Raw genomic sequence first — 21643 nt, forward strand, 5'->3', positions numbered from 1 at the left:
AATAACCAAATATTTTTTAATTAAAAAGTAAAAATAATAGCTTGTTAAAAAAATATTATTATTATTATCGTTAAAATAATAAAAATAATGAATATTTATTAATTATTTTAAAATTAACTTTTTCACAATTATTATTCGATAAAATATTAATATAAGTAGCATTCTTATCCAAAATGATCGAATAGTCATTTTTATTGGAATGTGCATCATCTTACCAAATATGAATATATGGAATAAGATCAGAATATTTTCTCACATAATTCTTCATTACCAAGTATGTTCAAATAATTATTATTAATATGATTGTAATATTCCTCAATAATTAGTACTTGCTTTAGATTGTTTTATTATTTTTCTAAAAAAAAAAATACACACGCTTGAGATAATGATGGTTATTCCATGTTAATATTTTCATCGATCAATCTGTGTCACATTTAATATATAGTAATTGTCATATAAAAATTGCATCCAAATAAAGTTGGGTTCAGAGGACATCAAATTCGTTATAATTGACTCAAAGGAAAAGGAAAAGAAGGATAAATAATTTGGCAAAAATCTGTGTGAGATTGTCTCACGGATCGTATTTTGTGAAACAGATCTCTTATTTGGGTCACCATAAAAAAGTATTACTTTTTATGTTAAGAGTATTACTTTTTATTGTGAATATCGGTGAGGTTGACTTGTCTCACTGATAAAGATTCGTGAGACCGTATTACAAGATACCTATTCAAATAATTTTCATTTGAATGGACTAAAGGTCACCAAGAATCATTAGCCATAATTTAATGTGTAATGTTCAATATTCCACAGCTAAACCAGCCTGAAATTCCACTAAATCAAATCATTAATTCTTTCATAATTAATAGTAAATAAATACCAACAACCTTGGACATATATAGATTAATATATAATATGATATATGGTCCCTCGTACTGTTGGAAACCCGGCCAACAATCCTTTTAACTGCATGTAACAAAGTTGAAGATTGATGAAAAACTGTGAGGAGATTATTAAGCTTTTTGATCATCTGCTACTAATTATTATATCATATTTCAAGAACAAACAGCGAAACCAAGAAAGATCCCTTTTTTTATTTATTGATATATAATAGATTTTAGCTGTTCCAATTTATTCTCAAATCTGTATGGATTGTTGGGCTCTTTTCTTTTATAATCATAGTCTTGACACCTGAACGTGAGAAGGGTGATTTTACATATATACTGAGCAGATAAGTACAAGAGGGTATTTGAACAGTATTGGGGAGTGTTTGAGCAATGGGCTGCCTAGCTTCAAAGTTTCCTCCAGATGAGGCTCAGCCGGGGAACGATAAGGTCAAGGCGCACGGCCCAGCTCCAACTTCTACCGGCCGACACCTGCCCGCAGGATCCGACTCGGGGTCAGGGGTAGCTGCCGCCGGGGTTCCATCTTTCTCCGAGTTCACCTTTGCGGACCTCAAGTCTTCCACAAATAACTTCAGCCCGGATTTTATTGTCTCAGAAAGCGGTGAAAAAGCCCCGAATATTGTTTACAAAGGCCTTCTCCAGAACGGCCGGTGGATCGCCGTCAAGAAGTTTCCTAAGATGGCTTGGTCGGACCCGAAACAGTTTGCGGTACTGCAATTTTATGATAGACACTAATACGTGTATCTAATCTGGTGGAATATTACAGCGAAGGGATGTTGAGATGGTTGAGTTATGCCATACATTGATTTGTGTTGTAGGAGGAGGCATGGAGAGTCGGCAAGTTGAGGCACCAAAGGCTGGCAAATTTAATAGGGTATTGCTGTGATGGTGATGAGAGGTTGCTCGTTGCAGAATACATGACAAATGATACACTTGCTAAGCATTTATTTCATTGTATGTTATCTTTGTTTCTTACACTTCGGATTTTGCTTTTAAGCAGCATCAAATTTGTTATAATGCCCCGTCAATGAGTTAATGTCATTCTTCACAATCTTTTCCTGAAATGTTATATAAATTAATGTAGCACTTGGGGCCTGAAGATGATATTAATAAGAATATGATTTTTGGTAGATTTTTATTTTGATAATCGAGATTGCGGGATAGCTTTATCCATTGTGACAGTTTTTAGTGATATTATTATCCCATTAAATTCTACAGGGGAGAGTCAGACCATTGAATGGGCCATGCGCTTGAGAGTGGCACTTTATATAGCTGAAGCCTTGGCATACTGTGGCGATGAAGGTCATCCGTTGTACCACGACCTCAATGCCTACAGGGTTCTCTTCGATGGAGTATTGTCTTATGATTTGTCATTGTGAATAGAATCAGCCGCCTACTTGTTTGTGCTAGAGTATTCTTGTGCTATTATTTTTTTAGACCTTGAACGATGTAAATATGATTGGGCTTTGCAGGATGGTGATCCTAGGCTTTCATGTTTTGGCTTGATGAAAAACAGTCAGGATGGAAAAAGTTATAGCACAAATCTTGCCTACACTCCCCCAGAATATCTAAAAAATGGTAATTTTGCTGGATGTTCTATTGCTGGGAAACTCTTTATTTTTGTGTGTGGAAACATTTGTAGGTTTGAGTCTATTGATCCTTCTTGTACCACTCATGAGCATCTTCCGGCCTGCATTATGCTGTTTCTTTGATCTTCCATTTCTTTGGCTCAATAATTTAATCTGGCACTTGTTCTCATGGATTTATGATCAGTCCAAAGTTCTTGATTGAAAAACATGCTTATGAATGGCAGGACTGGTTAGTGGATGAGACATCTTGGTTACTTTAAGATGAAGTAACTATTCCTGAAATCTCATCTGATTTCAAGGGCTAACTGGATATGAAGCTTCGACTGGGCACCCAACAAAAATTCACATTTTCAGTTACTCTTATCTGGCACCGAGCTTGTGAACGATGTATATGACTTTCAAGCTTCAATTAATGTTTTCGCAATTCACACTATCGTCCACCCAATGTAATGGCATATTTGATTGTAATGGGCGTTGATTTATGTTTTCCTGTCATATATTCTAAATTATCTCTTAGCTTCTTTGATTACAACTTTCTTTTTAAAACTCTATGAAAAGCCATCATAGATCCCAAAAGCGAAAGAAAAAAACTGTGATATTTCCATTATCATGACTCATTATTGCTGGTGTTGCATTATAATTATTGTTAATGTGTTAGGCTGTCAGCCATGAACAAGCAACCGTTAGCTTCCATTTTCCATGCATAGTTTGTTGACAATATTTTGTATCATAGGAAGGGTAACACCACAAAGTGTCATATACAGCTTTGGCACTGTACTCTTGGATCTGCTAAGTGGAAAGCACATTCCTCCAAGTCATGTGAGTAGCTTGTATTACTTAACTACATTGTGGTCTAGTGTGCTTTAAATGGGCAACGTGGTATCTTAAATTACTTTGTCGCTCATAAAATTCTAGAAATTAGAGAATCACATTATAAACGTTATTATTAATGGCTGGTCCCTCCTCATGTGTGAATTATGATATTGCTGGAATGGTTTGTTAAACTCGAATTATGTGCCAGGCTCTTGACGTGATACGAGGTAAAAACATCATTCTACTGATGGATTCACATTTGGAGGGAAGGTTTTCTACAGAAGAAGCTACAATAGTCGTTGGTCTTGCTTCAAGTTGTTTGCAATATGAACCTAGGGAAAGGCCTAATGTAAAGGATCTTGTTTCTACTCTTTCTCCACTACATCCAAAATCAGATGTATGAATCTTAACTCTATTCCTTATGTTTTCATTTGGTACTACTATTTTCGTTATACTTGTGGGAATCTTTTTTTTTTTTTTATAAAAAAATTAATAAATTACAAATCAGACACCTCTTTTTTTTTTTGATAGAAAACTAAGAATCAGACACCTCTAAGATAATAGACTTTGGCAACTTGTCATATTGTTATCGCTTTATAGCCACTTGTTTGCTAAAAATGTCTTCCTCTGAACTTCACAGAGTTTAGTACAATTTACGTCATCTCAATGACCAGCCATCCTGTTACTTAAGGTTTAAGAGCAGTAAAATGTTTCCCATACACAATAGCATGTCTCTTCCCTATGAATACTTTATATCAGATGTTGCATGAAGCTACATTTGTTATTCTACAGACTGCGTCTTGCAAATTTGAAAGTGACTGGATGTAATTTGATCTAACCACAAATCGTCGGGGCTTCAGGTTCCTTCTTATGTCATGCTTGGAATTTCGAAGCACAAAGAAGATCCCCCAACACCTCAGCGCCCTCTTTCACCAATGGGTGAGGCCTGTTCTCGGATGGATCTCACAGCAATACACCAAATACTGGTGACTACCCACTATCGGGATGACGAAGGAACAAATGAGGTATTATTTCTCATAGTTGTAGATGCACATACACTTCCCTCTAATGTTTGGTTCGGTATTTTAACTGCATTTTTTGGTAACCCTCTCCAGTTGTCGTTTCAAGAATGGACCCAGCAGATGAGAGATATGTTAGATGCTAGAAAGCACGGAGATTATGCATTCCGTGACAAGGACTTTAAGACTGCTATTGATTGTTATTCACAGGTTTGGGCTTTCATTTTTTCCTGCTGTTGTTATGGGATGTAAATAAGTAATTGCTTGCACAATAATTTAATTTAACTTGATTCATTTAATATCCCGGATTAAAGTAGAGAAAATGTAAATGTACAGAAATGAAAACCAGGTGGTGCTCCTTTTCATTTGTAGCTCGAGTCCCTCTTACTGCCTTAACAAGTGAGACAAAACAAAATATGACTAGCGAAATGCAGTGGTAATGATTCTAAATCTGTAGGCAGAAATTCCCTATTGAAGATGAATAAAAAACAAGGTTAAAAAGGAAAAAAAATTCAGATACCACCCTTTTTTGCATCTATGTTTAAGAGAGATTCAAGCATCTCGGAAACCAAGCAACAGATACTTGGCTGAGTAGTTTGTTCAAGTTAAAAAGTGAAGTGATGTTTCTTTACTTCACCTGCCCTTATCATGGTTTGTTTTCCTATTGGTTACACAGTTCATCGACGTAGGAACTATGGTTTCACCAACCGTGTATGCACGGCGTAGTTTATCTTATCTGATGTGTGATCAAGCTGATGTGGCCCTTCGAGATGCAATGCAAGCACAGATTGTGCATCCAGACTGGGCAACAGCTTTCTACATGCAGTCGGTTGCCCTTGCCAAACTGGACATGCACCAGGATGCTGCTGACATGTTAAAGGAGGCTGCTGGACTCGAAGAAAAGAGGCAAAAAGCTGGTGGGAGAGGATGATCATCATTCTACTTTTGAAGTTTGTGTATTTTTTGGGGGTTAGAAGGTAGCTTTTATTTTTCCCGCAATTGTACAAGTACTTTGTGGCCCCATGTGTTGCATTTATTCCTTTGAAACATTTTAATTTTTGGTGATTTAACAAAGGTGTTAATCTAACAAATAATTACATATCATAATCTAACTGAATTCAAGAAGGAAAATTGAATACTCATTAGAAGAAGTTTTCTAAGGAGGCTAACTGATTTCAGAGCCAGACGGATAAAACATAAGAATGATATTGATAGTCAAATCGATTCAATGTTAAATGATGAAATCCAACTAATAGTCTATCTAAGTCATTCAGTAAGTCTAAATTCAAACATTTCTCGAAGAATCAGAATAATCAATGATAAAATATCATAGCTAATGTGAAATAAAGGATAAAGTTTTTCGTACCAAAAGTCACTGGATTTTAATACAATGTCGGGTTTCTGTGCACTACCAGGACATGTCAGAAAGAACGATGAGGTGACGACATCGACATCTATATTTGGAAACATATATATTATTTTGAAAAGATTACTGTTGCAGATTAAATTATAAATATATCAGTTGAACAAGCTCTGAAGCTTACATAGTTACATAATCTATCTCTGAACTTTTGAAAGCCAACTGATCTTTGAAAAAGTTTTTTGCGAGCCAAACTGAAAAGCCAGCACACGTTGATAATTTATTAAATGATCATTGTGAGGATCAAATTTGTGCTTATAATTTCCTTGTGAAATTTGTGTAATTGAGAGAGAATCTTATCACTCAAATCATTTTAGATTGGAGTTTACTAAGTCAGTTAGATAATGTTAAGTACTACTAAAGTGGGTGATTTCAAATTGTTTGTAATTAATAAAGTCTTTTAGTGCAATCCTTCCGTGAAAAATGGGTGACGTAGGAGTTTTGAAGTCTCCGAACATCCACAAACAATTTTGTGCTTATTAATTCTCAGTTTATCAATCTCAAATACTATTCAGTAGAAGCCAACTGATTTTCTTGATAAATAATTTGTTCGAACAGTCTCAGTCTGTCTATTTCCGCACCGTTCATACAGATTGACTTACTGAGAACCCAACTGACAAGAATAAAAATTCAGTGTTGCTAATCCAACCAAAATAATTTGTTGAGATAAATTTATTCACCTCTTCTAAATTTATTTCCGATCATAACATATTCTTCGCATATTTGAACTGCAGAGCACTGGCAAATGCCAAGAATTAGTTTTATATCTTGTGATAATTTATGTTTTGCTTACGAATGGATAATTCATTTTATATATAAATGAACTCTGTATATAGAGAGGACTTGTAGAATGTTATTATACATAAGTTTGATGGAGAATTATATCTACGTCATGTTCCTTTTGCCACAAAATTTACGTAAAATTCAAGTGATTGAAAATATGGGTATCCTGCCTGCAGCCTCTGTGATTCATGATTTTAACTTGAAATTAGTTTCACTTTTTTATACTCTGTAATAACAAATAAAATGAATTTTTATAAATATTAGTTTTAATGTGAATTAAAACATACATCTTTCGAGGCCGAACTTTAGCTCCAATGATCTCATCTTGTTTCTTCTACTCAGGTTCGAGTCCTCCTACCCAATAGAATAGGATTTCAAAAAAAAAAAAAACACATACATCTTTCGATGGAAGATGTTAATATCACCGTACCAAGAGAGTGGTGGCATTATGCCAACATTCTGGTGTTACGAGTGACGCGATACTATTCCAGACTCCATCCTGGCAGAGTGTCCAGAGAAGGTTGGAGACGTTCAAATTTTTTGATTAAATCTTATAAAATGTAAACAACCATTTTGAGATAAATCATCAACTAAGTTGCACAAAAATGAAAATTTCCAGTGGTTTTATTACAAAATATTCCACTATGATTAAGCATGTTATCAGCCATGTTGTTCTTTACATAATGATCCTTCTTCCATGATCATTAAACACAAAATCGTGTCGGTGTCCGAACTCAAGTCCCTACTGTCCAGACCCGAGCCTGAGATATTCATGCGTATGCATAATAGTGTATATATATTGATATAATATAGACGAAGGAAGTTTAAAATTAGCAGAGTGGCAAGAAATTGGCGCAGTTATCAAGCCAAGGACTTCTAAATTGTGCCCAGAAAGAGTCTTGAGTCCAGTCCATGTCCAGTTTAGGCAGCAGCAGATCTGCCAAATTCTCATGCCCATTAGGTAAATTCAACTTGCTACAAGCTCTCCCTGATCCTGCTGCTGCCTCCCCTACTAGAAATGTCGTGTCTTGTTCATATTCTTTCTTGAATCCCATGTCACTGCTTTGGCTCTTAACCTGCTCATCGATTGGATTGCAGGATGAGATGGAGTCCATGGCTGGTTCTTCAATTGCAGCCATCAGCTCCAGCGCCTTCATGGAGGTCGCCTTTCTGTATACTTTACACAATACTATGTCCTAAAGCATCAAACAAGAAAACCAACTCAGAATGAATAGTAACCAAATTCATAACGTATAGTATTTAGGCACCTCTTGGCTAGTAGGACTCGATGACGGAAGGATGCGACGAATTATCGTAAAACTATAGTCAAACGTCATATGATGCAAGATTGTTTCGTGTAAGTAGAGAGATATATTTGCTTACCTTGTGTGGAAGTGGGGACTGATGAGAGAATGTATCCGGTAAACGATATTCATTCATGATCCAATCAGTCTTTCTTCCTCGTGGAGCTCTGCCCTCATAGAACACCAGAGTTTTCCTGAAGCCCATCATTTTCTTGGGATCGGATATGCTCAGGATTTTGCGGTCCGATCCAGTTGCCTTCCAGAAGCCACACTCGGTGGTCCTGTTAGGCCTGCCTCCACTCCCGTGTTTCCTGTCCCTATGCACGAAGAAGAACCATTCTCTCTCACCGATTTTCGCCAGCCCTGTCCATATTTCATTAATCAATTGATTTATTCTTCTTTAAAAGAAACAGCTTGTTTGATTATATATATATGTATAACCTGGCAACTCCCGGGGATGATGATTGTAGATGTTCAAGTCTCCAATGATATCTCCCCGCAGTTTCTTGCCAATCACCCTGGTTTTGAGGTAAAAGTTGAGCAACTCTTCCTCGGTGGGGTGAAACCTGAAACCCGGCAACTTCAACTCCAGTCTCGGTTCATCCATATGATTATAATTATAAATATATAAATGTTTTCACGCATATATCTAATATTGCTACCAGCACTACTCCTTGTGTTTCTGTCAAGTGAGGCTTCTTCCTCGGATATCTATAACGATGAGTGCTGTCAAAGAGACTCATCTCAAGACTAATTCACGCGGTTTCTGGACTATTATTCTTCCTTGTTTGTATCTGAAATTACAAATTCCCTCTCTATTATCAAGTTTTTTTTTTAAAAAACAAGAGTAAATGTAGAAAATAAATTATATATTTGAGACAAACGAAAGAAATGCATGTTGTTTATTATAAGACAGATGGAGTATAGTTGTTGTTGGAATTATTATAATTCCAATTAAAATTATAAACTTTAGTTCCAAACAATAAGTGTAAGTCTAATGTACAATGATCTCTGCATGAAAGAAAAGTTAACTCGATCCATATCTGATACTTCCAGTAAAAAATAATATTTCTACATAAAAAAAATAATATTGTTAGCGTATTACACAATATAATTTTGATATAAAAATAATATTTTTCACTCAAATTAGATCTATATTTATATATATTTTAATATAACTAACAATACTTTTATAGTAAAAAATAATATTTTTTTTAAGCAAAAACTTATGTGAGACGGTTTCACGGGTTGTATTCTATGAGACAGATCTCTTATTTGAGTCATTTATGAAAAATATTATTTTTTATGCTAAGATTATTATTTTTTATTGTGAATATCGATAGAGTTACCCGTGTATTTTTTTTTTTAATAATAAGAATATACATCTGACAATTGTGAAACGATAAAATGTCACTCAATTCATGTGGGTTCTTTTTCGTGGTTAAAAAGGTGGGCCCGCATGAGTAGTGACCATGTATTATCTGTCTCATATTAAAATCCTCAAGTTGTTATAAAATAATATAAATTTCAAAGATGAACAAATCCTACTTAGATAATTATTTCTATTTATTTACTAAAAAATCTTATGAAAACGATCTTTTAAATTCTTAATATTAATATAATCTCTACATATTTTCATAAAAAAATACTTAATCTGATAAAAAAATATTATACGTAGAAAATTGTTTTATACACCAATTAATATGGCGAGACCACGAGTGAATTATAAATTCGATAACCCAATCAACCTTTTGGAATTTCGTCAATCTTGGAATCGGTCATGCGATTAAATCCTAATAATGGAAATTGAACTTTACATATTGTCGGATTTGTATGAAATCAAATTTGCAATTAATTATAATATTTATGGAGAAATTTGTTATATGCATCTCTGATAAACTCTTTCTATTGTTTTTACAATTAATTAAAATATATTTTACAATATATATATATATATATAAAAGATAAGAAAATCATTTAATATTTATGCTAAAACCGCGTATTTTGCGCATCATTGTGTTTGGCATTGGAAGGAAAACAGCAGAGTCGGGAGTCTCCGAGGGACTTGACTTGGACGTCTTCTCCCACACAATCATATACCCTTTTCTTGGCCTACTACAATTTCTTCTCAACTTCTCCTTTAAAGCTATCCGAATATATTTTGTAAAAATAATCTTTTTAGGATATTACCTAAAGTATTTAATGCTATCCGAATATAATTTTACATTGATAAATGCATTGCAAGTATTGAATGATATCCGTACATAGTTTTTCACGTGGACAAATGCATTACATCACATAGAAATAATGATGTGATCTCTTGTTATAACCATTAGACTAACTCTTTAAACAGCACTCACCAGGGTCGAAGTAATCGAGAAATAATATTATCTTGTGAAGTTAAATAACTAAAACATTTTAAAATAAAAGTAAAAAATTGTATCCAACCACCTATAAAATGTGGAAGTTGCATAAAATACCTATAACATATTAGATTGTGTTGTTAGTAATAGTATTAGGGGTTGATTTTTTTTTTTTTGGGGTATTGGGTACCAACCCGACCCGATCTAATCGGTCGGATTGTTTTAAAAAATGTCAGGTTTGGGCTGAATTGGTGTCAGGGTTTTCTCTTTTTAAAGCCATGTAAGACATCATTTTTAGAAACTATTAATATTTCCAATTAAAACAACTTAATAGGTATGGATGTTCATCGGTCGGTTCGATTCGATTTTCAATTTTTTATTTATGTTTTCTGTTTTACAAATATATAATCCGATATCCAAACTATTTTTCTTCGGTCCGGTTCGGTTTTCTACCGAAATGGTTCGATTATTTCGATCGGTTATTTCGTTTTGATACAATTATTTAAATTAATAAGATAAATATATTGTAAAAGATAATATGTTATCTTTTTACATGATTTCTTAGTAAAACATTTAAATATAAAGTCTAAATGAATTACATAAACAACAATCAACTAAATATTATTCAAAATAATTCATCATTTACTGATATCATCTCAAAAAATATATAATAAAAATAAAATTATTAATTTAATGAAATTTCGGTTTTTTCGGTCGGTTCGATTTTGACATATATAAACTGAAACCGAACCAAATAAATTTCGGTTTTAACATTTATATCCTAATTATAAAATTCGGTTTTCGATTCGATTCAGTGTTCGGTTTTTTCGGTTTTATCCGAAGTTTGAATATCCCTGGTAAAAGGGGAGCTTCCTGCAATTTTCCCTAAAATAAGGTTATGTTTGAAACTTCTCCACAATGGTGAAGTTTCTCCCTCCACTATTTGTAAAAAAATAAATAAATTAAAATCAGATATGAAGTTTCTAAAAAAATTCTAAAAATAGCTATCAACTTATGTCATATCTCTTTGCGATATTTTCTAGTCCATTTATGATGACATCTATTTCAATTTTTTTCTTACTTTGAAACAACGTGCAAGCGACCATGAAATTATACTCGGAAGTCGGATGGAGGATTCAAATTTATAAGAGTGGGTCTCATGTGAGACCGTCTCACGGATCTTAATCTGTGAGACGGGTCAGCCCTACCCATATTCACAATAAAAAGTAATACTCTTAGCATAAAAATTAATACTTTTTCATAGATGACCCAAATAAGATATCCGTCTCACAAATACGACCCGTGATACCGTCTCACACAAGTTTTTGTCAATTTATAATTTTCAAATTCTTATGAATTTGTGTGAAGTTTATGTCCTCGTGTTCGACTGGAATATTAAATGTAATATAGAAATGTGCACGGTTGGTGATGCTCACCAATTGTATCCACCTTTATATAGCAGGGAAATCAAATAGAATTTGGAAGTAAATCTCCATTGAATGTGTACAAGGTTTTTAAAAATGAATTGAGATCTAAAATCTTAAAAATAACTACCACTAATCTCTCTATTTATATCAAACAATAAGAAAACAAAGAGCGACTAATGTTAAACGTGTTTCTTAATTTTAGCTTCAATATTCTCCCTCAAGATGGGGAATAAATGTTCTCAATTCTCATCTTGACCAACGGTGCTCGAAATCTGGCTGGAAGGAGTGCTTTAGTGAACAAATCTCCAAGTTGTAACTGCAAGACAACTAGAACTTTGATGACGCCCGACTGAATTCTCTCACGTATAATGTGACGGTTAATTTCATTATGTTTTGTGCGTTCATGGAGCACATGGTTGGATGCTATATGAATGGGGGGCTTGTTTGTCCAAAATAATGTCACAGGTATGTCAACAATAGTACACAGGTCTTTGAGCAAGGAAATCATCTAGATTGCTTCACAAGTGGCATTTGCCATGGATATGTACTCGGCTTCAGCGGAAGATTTAGATACGGTTTGTTGCTTCTTTGATTCCATTAAACTAACTAGCTGCCAAGCATCACACAAAATCCATGAACCGATCGACGTGAATATGGAAAAGCAGCACAATTAGAGTCCGAAAATATATTCAATCTAACTTGGGATTTGGAGCTATAAAGCAAGCCTTGTCCTATTATTCCCTTGACATATCTCAAAACATAATATACAGATTGTAAATGGGCAAATCTTGATGCAGAAACAAACTGGCTTAACTTGTTTACTAAATAAGCCAAATCTAGACGGGTGATGGTAAGATAAAGTATCTTTCCCACGAGCTTACGATACAAGGAGGGATCTGTCAACAACTCACCATCATCTTAACTTAGTTTCGAATTAGCATCCATGGAGTAGTTCGTGATTTACTCCCAAAAAGACCGGCCTCAGTGAGTAACTGGAGAGTATATGGCGTCGACATATATATATATATATGTGTGTGTGTGTGTGTCTCCTGAAGATCTGACTACATTAATGCCCAAGAAATATTTCTCACCTAAGTCTTTTAGCTTGAATTGCATGTTCAAGAATGTTTTCAAACTCTTAGCTTCAGTTTTTTCATTTGCGGCAATTAATATTTCATCCACGCAGACTAATAAAGCCAAAAACACATCACTATGTGTGCGAGCAAATAAAGAATTATACGCATGGGATTGAACGAAACCAATCTTGATAAGGTTGGAAGAAAATCTAAGAAACCATTGTCGAGAAGCTTGTTTGAACCCGTATAAAGAATTTTGTAGCTTACAAATTGCATTAGATGACAAAAATTCACCCTTTCGTTTATACCTAGGAGGAAGTGACATGTAATTTCTCCAAACAAGTCACCGCTACAAGAAAAATACAAATCAACAACGTACCTACGACAACTGTTTTAGTGAAAACCGATGTCGTAAGTGCGTTTTTTTAACAAAAGACAACGGTTTTAAACGGGGTAAAAGAAAACGGTTTTTAGGGTCAATGACAATGGTTCTATAAAACCGTTGTCTTTGAGCGTTTTTTAGGATCATAGTTAGCGTGTTTTTTGGACAATCGACAACGGTTTTCTAAAATCGTTGTCGATTAGTGTGATTTTAACAACGTATTTAGCGATGGTTTTGCTGAAACCGTCGCTAATTTTAAAATAGCGACGATTTTGCTTAAAACCGTCACTAAGAAAAACCGTCGCAAATTTTAAATATGCGACGATTTTTGGTTAAACTGTCGCTAATATCGACGGTTTAACCAAAAATTAACGACGATTTAACCAAAAACTGTCGCAAATTGTCTATAAATATCCGCACACTCGATCCATTTTAACACACACCACTTAAAATTTTTCTCTCTTACACGATTTTACCACTTCACAACACTTAAAATTTTTCTTCTTACACGATTTTAATTTCGATTTAGGGTAAATTTTTTCGCTTTTATTTTTGATAAATTTTTAAGTGTTAGTTAAGATCATGAATATTATTAGCCTATACAAATTGTAAGTTTTTTTAGATTTATTAAATTATTAAAAGTAATTTTTTTTATTTTACTGAAAATATTAGAGACAGATATCATGAACCAACCGTTGCTAATTAGCGACGGTTTTACATAAATCCATCGCTAATTTTATTTTTTTTCAAAAACCGTCGCAAATTGTTGCTGCAACGGAAAAAAATCGTTGTCTTTGAGCGCACCCTTTAACCATATGGCCTTTAACAACGGTTTTAAAAGACCTACGACAACGATGAAACGTAGGCCTTTTTTTTTAGTGCACCATGCAAAAATACATTGTTCACATCAAGTTGCATCATAGACCACCCTCGAATGACGGCTAAAGCTAGCAAAGTTCGAACAATAACTAACTTTGCAACTAATGAAAAGTTTCAAAGTAATCTACACCTTCTTGTTGAATATTTTTTTTTCCTACTAACCGTGATATATATCGTTCGAAAGTCCTATCCACTAGGAACTTGGTTTTATAAACTCACTTACAACCCACTTTCTGGGTTTTTATTGCACTTATATAGAAAGTAATAAATTAGGAGAATTTCTGATCCATTCATTTTAATTTATCGCTCTACAAATGCAATTAACCGATGTCGAGGGCATTGAAATTATGTAATTCAATACTTATTCAAATTCATTTTACGGTTTTGGAAGAATTTAATCTATGTGAATTTCTCTGTAAATTTCAATCTAAACAATTACGATGGATATTGTTTGCTTGGAATTTTTGCGGCCGTGCCATGTGTCGAAGGTAGGAATTTGAAATGTTAAAAACTCTAAAATCTAACTTCTAGAATAGGCGAAATATGGATCCCGATTCGAACTTTAGTTCTCTTCTCCTATATATAATGCGACTAAAACGATTGGATTTAGTGAAAAACTGAAAGGTGATTCATAACACATGATTATGCCACCTAATAATTAATCAAGAGCTAAAGGAATTAATTAAGATTTAATTAATATAAATACTCTTAAGTCTCAAAAATCAGATTTAAATAAAAGAGAAAGGACTGTGGCCGGAAGACCCATGGAAGTCAGTGCCTGGTGTTGGGGCTTATATATCATGGATGCCTAGCTGAGCCCATGCTCCTTCAGTCCCATAACCACTTGCACACCGCATGCCCACATTAGACGATCATGGTGTGATAACGAGGACAGGACCTCAATCTCTTAAATCCTGTTGTACTAGGCAAAGCTGAGAGCCCGAGTTCATTTGGGCACGTGCCAGTCTGATCTGCTCTTTAAGATGGTTAACCACAGAGCCGTACCTTTTATGAGGCCAACCAAGCGGTTGCCTCAGAGCCCGGCTTAATAAAGGGCCCATATATATATATATATATATGTATATATTAATTGTTCTTTAACTCACTTCAAATCTCAACCCTGATTTTTGTTCTCATTCAACAAATAAAGTTTACGGTCCACTACTTCTTTTAAGCCTGAAGGTAAGTAATTTTCTTCATTAATTATGCTTTATTTCAATTTCAAATCTTCTTTATAAATACACATTTATATTTATATTTGTAGATTATTCTATTAAAACATCCTTACTGAAAATGAAATTTACTTGTGATATGGGCAATATAATGTGCTTAGAGATCATGTTAATTAAATATATAACTAAAGCACATATCGTATGATTTAAATTTTTTAATGAGTTATAATTGAATTATGAGTTTTATATAAATTTTAAGTGCGACTTTTGTAATTTCTACAATTATAGAGACTAAAAGTGTAGTTTCTACGATAATTATCTTCGATCAACAATGTCGCAAGATAGACTAAATGAGCTAACTATGTTGTCGATTGAGAAAAAAATGGTCTGACAATTGGATTACACAGATTTGATAAATATTTTCGTGTCTAAAAAACTAGACGAGTAATATTTATGTAGTCATTTTAAATATTTATTGAGTTATTAATGATATAATATATTGGATTTGATATATTTATGTATTTATTATTATATTTGTTATTTGGAAATTGAATTTTATATTTATTACTGCAACAAGAGGACCCATTTTTCATTTTTCGTTTCAGGTCTCATTCAACACAGATACGGCTCTGGTTAACCAGAGAGCACTTCCTTTGCCTAAAGTGATTCTTGCCCGAGTTCTAAGATAACCGGGTTCTAAACTCTTTCCGGGGTATCAAGAACCATTCCCAGTTGCATCGAATCTTGACAAATTCGATCATATATATAGTAAGTACACGTTTTTCTTCACCAAACCTGGCAGAGTGGCGGGCCATGATCTCAGCCTTTCTTTGGTGCATATCAGCCCCCATTCTCACTTCCCCTACAGTCTCAACCGTTTTCACCGACTAGATCTCAAATGTTATTTTTCATATGATTCAGAACTACCAAATACTTATTATTAACCTCTTTGCCAACCAATGGTTTCGGTATAATCCTGCATGCGTTTTGAAAATAAACCAAGATTAGCTTAGTAATGCAAGAGATGGATAAACCGTACCCCATAATTCAACTGAAGATGAGATGCACCGGAAAGTATGTACCCAAGAACATGTCCACCGCTGTGAACAGCTTGGAAACCAAACCTATCTCCAACCAAGGTTGCCATCTCCAACCACAAAATCTATTTTAGTATAAATTTTACACTAAAATAGTGCGATTTCTACACCAAATACAACATCCATTTCCAACCCATTTACTTCAAATCTTACACCAAAAAGAATATTCGATTAAAATAGTGCAACTTCCATTGGAGTCAATTTTTGCACCAAAATGGTGCTAAAATACTATTTTAGTGTAAAGGTTGGAGATGCCTCAGAATTCCTCTTTATAGAGGAGAAAAAATATTTCAACCCACTTTTATCTGTACACTTTCTTTTGAAGAGTACTATAATGATTTTCCAAACATGGAGGATCATTATATATTTAGGTATAGTTTGGTACACGGGATAAGAGATGCATTGATAAATAATCCTCCTTATCTCACGTTTGGTACCTTTTTAGAAAGTCCATGATACTTTTTAGAAAGCCCATGATATTTATCATGGTCCTGTGTTAAATAGTTTTTGACATAAATTACAAAAATTTCATCCTCAAAAGTTGTAAAATGATTTTTATTTTGTCAATTTCATATTTTTTTTGAATTTTTTTAATTAATTTAATGTTAATTTTTTTTATCTCCTTTTAATTTATTTGAATTTTTATTTTTAATTAATTAATTGTAATTTTACTATTTATAATAAATATCAAATAAAAATAATGAACAAATTCATGATAAAAAATAAATAACACAATTTATTACAAACACTTATCATCGAATTAATTTAACTTGATAATCATGCAATAGTTTTGGACACATAAAAATAGACGGTATTAAATGAGATCACCAAAAAATTAAAAAAAATGCACACAACAATAAAAATACACACATTTTTACTTCATTGCAATCATGACAATACACCAGTTGTAAGGCTCAAGATTTTACCATTTTAATCCGAGATTATTTAATTTATGAATTTTGGAATGTTGAATTAGATTCCATAGTTTTTGTAATTAATTAGGATTGAAATGGAATTAAAAAGAGTTATTGAGGACCAAATTGCAAATAGTTAAGACTTCAGGGGCCAAAGTGCAATTATGAAAATTGAATATGACACTTGTCTTTGCCATGTTTGCTGGAGATATATAAGATTCATTTCCTTCATTGTATATCAGCAAGGACCGAGGAAAAGCTACAGAGATTTGTCAAAATCTTTCGTACAATAGATTGGTGATTTTATGAGATTCGGTTATCCGATTTTCAATCCGAATACATTTCTGTACTCCTCTTGTCAACAGCTACAACTGAAAGTAAGTTTTATTGAGTTCTGTTATCATTTGAAATTATGATATTGGCGGAATTATTATTTGATCATTATATGGTGTTATGGATATGTTAGACATCGTAAAATCGAAGTCCGATCGAAGAACAAGTTGAATTTGGAATTGTTATGATTTTTAAGATTATATTGATTGAAATTGAATAGATTTGGATTATGGATTGATTACAGATTGTATAGGATATGGATTATGAATTGTAATTGATATCTGTTGATATTGTATTGACGGGGATATCGGGATTGTGCCGTTATGCTGTTAATTTTGAATCAAATTCAGATTGATCGGATTTAGTATTGAATTGGGAATGGAATGTTGATATTACTATTCTCGATATGTCATTTCAGATTGACGACAGTTTTGAGTTCAGAAATTCCAAGTCTTCAGACCAAGACTACGAACGAAAGGTATGTTATAGGGTTGGAACACTTGACAGTTAGTTGTTAAACCTGAGTTTAAATGAATGTATGTTGTACAAGACTTGTACTTTTATACTGATATGTATAATTAGATTGATTCCATTACGTTCCGTACTATATTTTAAAAAAAAATTGTAGACCCAGATTAATTACATTGATCCAATTATCCCAATGACGATTAAGAAGACGATTAGCGTCCGGGTCCCCACACCAGTACTCTGGAAGGTCGGACCCGGATGGTGAAATTTCTCCGAAGAATTGTCCAAACGGTGTAGAAGTTTCGTCGGAAGCATTCTTAATTACACCCACCATTTTCTCACTAAATTTTGCAATTGTGGTAAGGTCTTTCAAGTGTTCTTCATTAGCTTTTCTTTTAGTTTTGGTCTTTTATGCCAATTGGATGCTAAGAACTCCGTGATGAATTATCTTCATCCAGGTTTATAGCAATCCCAAATAACCTTGGAGAATAGGGTGTTCATGATCATGAGTTGGGATAATAGTCAGAATGAGATAAGTCGATATTCTCGTGATTTGGTATGAAATTAGGTAAAACAGCTCCAAGTCAACCAGATGATTGCTTAAATAAGGTTTTTGCTTGATTAAACTATAACTAGGTATATCTTGATTAATATTTTGTGTCTGAATGATTAATGTTGTTTGTTGTTTGCAAATTGAATCGCAATTTTGCAAGTTTCTTTTCCATTTCTCGCATGTGGCTGATTTCTGGTTTCTTCTGAGTAATAATAATTGACTATGCATATGGTGGTAAGCATTTAGTTGAAGATTTAGCCTAGCACTGAGGCATGAAGACACCAGGACATATGAATAATTTTATTCAAGTGTTATACAAATTTTGCTGGATAATTAATTTAAATACTTAATATTGTATTGTTATCTATAAACTTTAAATGCAATTATATTTGTCAAAACTGGCCAGGTACTTCAGGTTTCGTCACGTTCCGCTAAACAAATGGATTGGATTGACAAATTCTTAACTCACTCAAATTACATCTATCCCGTCAAATATAACCGAAAATTGATAGGTTAACCCATTCAACCCGCCAAATCAACGCGTTTGGTACAATATTCCATCTCACCCCACCAAATGGTGGTATGCAAGGCTCACTCTTCTTATTGGTCCGTTTTGACAACTCTCAAATAATCAAGCCATACGCACAATGTTAAAAGAGAGTAGAATCCGTAATGCCTAAAGATTACATAAGTAATGGAATAAATCAAATGTATTGTGGATTTTATTTATGGTATGAATCTTTTTTTATTTTTTGAAAGAAAGATGCATCTTTTAAAATATTTTCTGAAAGTATTTAGAAGGATGAATTTGGTAGCGTTAAATTAAATTTATGAAAAGAGGGGAGAGACGTAACAGAAGGTACAATAAATCAATGATTTTGTTTTAACATTGAATTCACATCTACGTCTTTAATCATCGCATCACAAATATGATACTGATAACAAATGGGTTTTATAAAATAAAAATAAAAAAAATTTGTTTGAGGGCTCCATAAATCATTTTTCTATTTTGTGTAAATTTGTTTGAGAGCTCCATAAATCATTTATGGTAAAATAGACTTTTTCTATTTTCTGTAAATTTGTTTGAGAGCTCCATATCAACATTTAACCATCATAGGTTATTTCGATCTTTAGTTCACTGTGAGACTTTCTCCGGTAAAAGGACTTTTTCTAGGACCTTCTATCTCACGTATTTTCCCATGCCTCACATGACGGAGAAAACTTCATAAAGAGCTCGCTAACAGGAAAAGACCCAAAAAAGAACCCAAAATCGAGATAGCTCATCATCGTTACAACTAAAGACGGAGCTCAATTGATACCCACACTCTAAGAATCTCTGGATTTATTCTGGAGATCTTGTGTTCTAGGAGGCAAAATGAACTCATTTCCACGGATGAAGATATGTTGTGAGTAATGATGTATGAGAAAACTCGTAACGGAAAATACCCAAAAAAAAAAGCTTGTGTACGAGAGAGGATCAGATGGAGCCTAAGATTGAGATAGTCCATTCTTTATTAAGAAAAAAACCACAAATCTCATATAACATAAAAAAATCTCGGATCAGGCGAATTGTTTGTGACAATTTGTTCGTTTACAGGATATTGGGTTTAAACGAGAAATAGGTTTCAATACTGATCAGACATACATATTTTAACATCACAATTTTTTTAAGTAGTGCTCAACTAGTCCGGAGACTATAGCTCAGTCAAGCTTTTAATCCAGCCACGAAACATAAAATAGAACTTAAATAGATAGTACATTCAAGGTAAGCTCAGTCTTAGGCGAAGGAATTTCGTTACATGATCAAGTTATCTTATTTTGACTTTTGAGCCCCTTCACCGGGAATTTTGTCTCAGCCTCAAACTGAACGTGTTTGTATGTTCAAGTTCCCTATTGGCCAGTTCAAAAAAAGAAAAGAAAAAGATAAAAGTGTTGAAAAATAATATTTAAAATGTGTGTATTGAATATTTGAATGTTGAAAATTAAGTAAAATTAGGTGTTGAATATTGAAATTTGTGTGTGATGATGAAGGTAATGATGTAATTTATTTTTGGATTATTTGTAAAAATTTTCTATAAATAGATCTCTCATTTGTAAAAAAAATCACAATTGAGTTGAGAGAAAAATATTATAAAGTGTGTAGTGTGATAATTTTGAGAGTTTTATATTTTTACTTTTTACCGTAAATTTTTACTTTTTCACAACACGTTATCAGCACGAAGCTCTAAAAGTCCTCCATATTTTTCCAAGCTCCAAAACAGAAGAAAAAGGTAACAAAAGTAATAATATTTATTTTATTGTTTATTTATTTATTGTTTATATATTTACTATATAATATAATGTTATTATAAATAATAAAATAAATTTTTCAAAAAACTTGTTATAAATCATGAGAGGATGTTAAGACGACATCCCATACTCTCGGTAAGGGATACGNTTCAATCACTCCAACTTTCTCTTCTTCTCTAAAATTATTCTTCATCAAATTTTTGAAGAAAAAAGAAGATGGCTTTCACAAAGTTATTTTTAATTATTTTGGTTATAATACTCACGAATCTTGTACTTATCGGAGAATATCCTCCTCATGTGTTTTCTTTATTTTTACGAATGCTTGTATTTGTTGTTTATCCATTACTTTGTATTGCAATATTCATTAACTAATAAAATGCATCATAATTTTTTTTAGTACCACCATGTCAAACTTGACAAAGCTCGAATTTGTTGCACTCGACATTACGGGGAAAAATTATATGCCATGGACTCTCGATGTAGAAATGCATCTTGAGTCATTGGGTCTAAGCGAGACCATTAAAGAAAATGGTATATCTTCATCACAAGAAAAAGCAAAAGCTATAATATTTTTGCGTCGACATCTCGATGAAGGTTTAAAATGTGAATATCTCATCGAAAAAGATCTCATGGCTCTGTGGAAAAGATTGAAAGAAAGATTTGAACATATAAGGGAAGTTATACTTCCGACCGCCCGTGATGAATGGAATATGTTAAGATTCCAAGATTTTAAGAAAGTTAGTGATTACAATTCAGCGATGTGTCGAATAATTTCGCAGCTAAAATGTTGTGGACATGAGGTCACAGAATAGGAAATGCTTGAAAAAATATTTTACACGTTTCATGCATCAAATATAACT

General features: G+C 33.3%; 2 protein-coding genes across 4 annotated transcripts; one reads left to right on the top strand and one right to left on the bottom strand.

Moving 5' to 3' along the window:
- The first annotated feature begins 941 nt into the window (after positions 1–941).
- Positions 942–5378, top strand: LOC140968862 (serine/threonine-protein kinase BSK1-like). 3 transcript variants are annotated; one of them, XM_073430015.1, is made up of 9 exons: positions 942–1610; positions 1721–1856; positions 2121–2254; positions 2375–2480; positions 3225–3310; positions 3513–3701; positions 4165–4329; positions 4420–4533; positions 5013–5378. In XM_073430015.1, exons 1-9 carry the CDS (start codon positions 1275–1277, stop codon positions 5061–5063), a joined length of 1317 nt encoding a protein of 438 aa, XP_073286116.1. In that variant the 5' UTR covers positions 942–1274; the 3' UTR covers positions 5064–5378. The 3 variants fall into 3 exon arrangements, with proteins under 3 accessions (XP_073286116.1, XP_073286108.1, XP_073286100.1); XM_073430007.1 differs by having other exon boundaries at positions 2121–2239; positions 5000–5378; XM_073429999.1 differs by having other exon boundaries at positions 943–1610; positions 5000–5378.
- A 1752-nt stretch (positions 5379–7130) lies between these two features.
- LOC140959730 (NAC domain-containing protein 6-like) lies at positions 7131–8459 on the bottom strand. Its single transcript, XM_073417729.1, has 3 exons — positions 8272–8459; positions 7910–8193; positions 7131–7722 (listed from the first exon to the last, which is right to left on the bottom strand). The coding sequence occupies exons 1-3, from the start codon at positions 8435–8437 to the stop codon at positions 7357–7359; spliced, it is 816 nt and encodes a 271-aa protein (XP_073273830.1). The 5' UTR covers positions 8438–8459; the 3' UTR covers positions 7131–7356.
- Positions 8460–21643: the final 13184 nt, after the last annotated feature.

The sequence above is a fragment of the Primulina huaijiensis genome, chromosome 2 (genome assembly GCF_012295235.1).
Source record: "Primulina huaijiensis isolate GDHJ02 chromosome 2, ASM1229523v2, whole genome shotgun sequence".
Lineage (NCBI taxonomy): Eukaryota > Viridiplantae > Streptophyta > Magnoliopsida > Lamiales > Gesneriaceae > Primulina > Primulina huaijiensis.

Bases quoted from the DNA above. Each gene is read 5' to 3' on its own strand.
- LOC140968862 (XM_073429999.1), top strand. From the start codon at position 1,275: ATGGGCTGCCTAGCTTCAAAGTTTCCTCCAGATGAGGCTCAGCCGGGG. The intron at 2,481-3,224 runs GTAATTTTGCTG...TTTGTATCATAG, and splicing joins CCCAGAATATCTAAAAAATG to GAAGGGTAACACCACAAAGT. The intron at 3,702-4,164 runs GTATGAATCTTA...TCGGGGCTTCAG, and splicing joins CACTACATCCAAAATCAGAT to GTTCCTTCTTATGTCATGCT.
- LOC140959730 (XM_073417729.1), bottom strand. From the start codon at position 8,437: ATGGATGAACCGAGACTGGAGTTGAAGTTGCCGGGTTTCAGGTTTCAC. The intron at 8,194-8,271 runs GTTATACATATA...AAATATGGACAG, and splicing joins TCATCCCCGGGAGTTGCCAG to GGCTGGCGAAAATCGGTGAG. The intron at 7,723-7,909 runs GTAAGCAAATAT...TTGATGCTTTAG, and splicing joins AGTCCCCACTTCCACACAAG to GACATAGTATTGTGTAAAGT.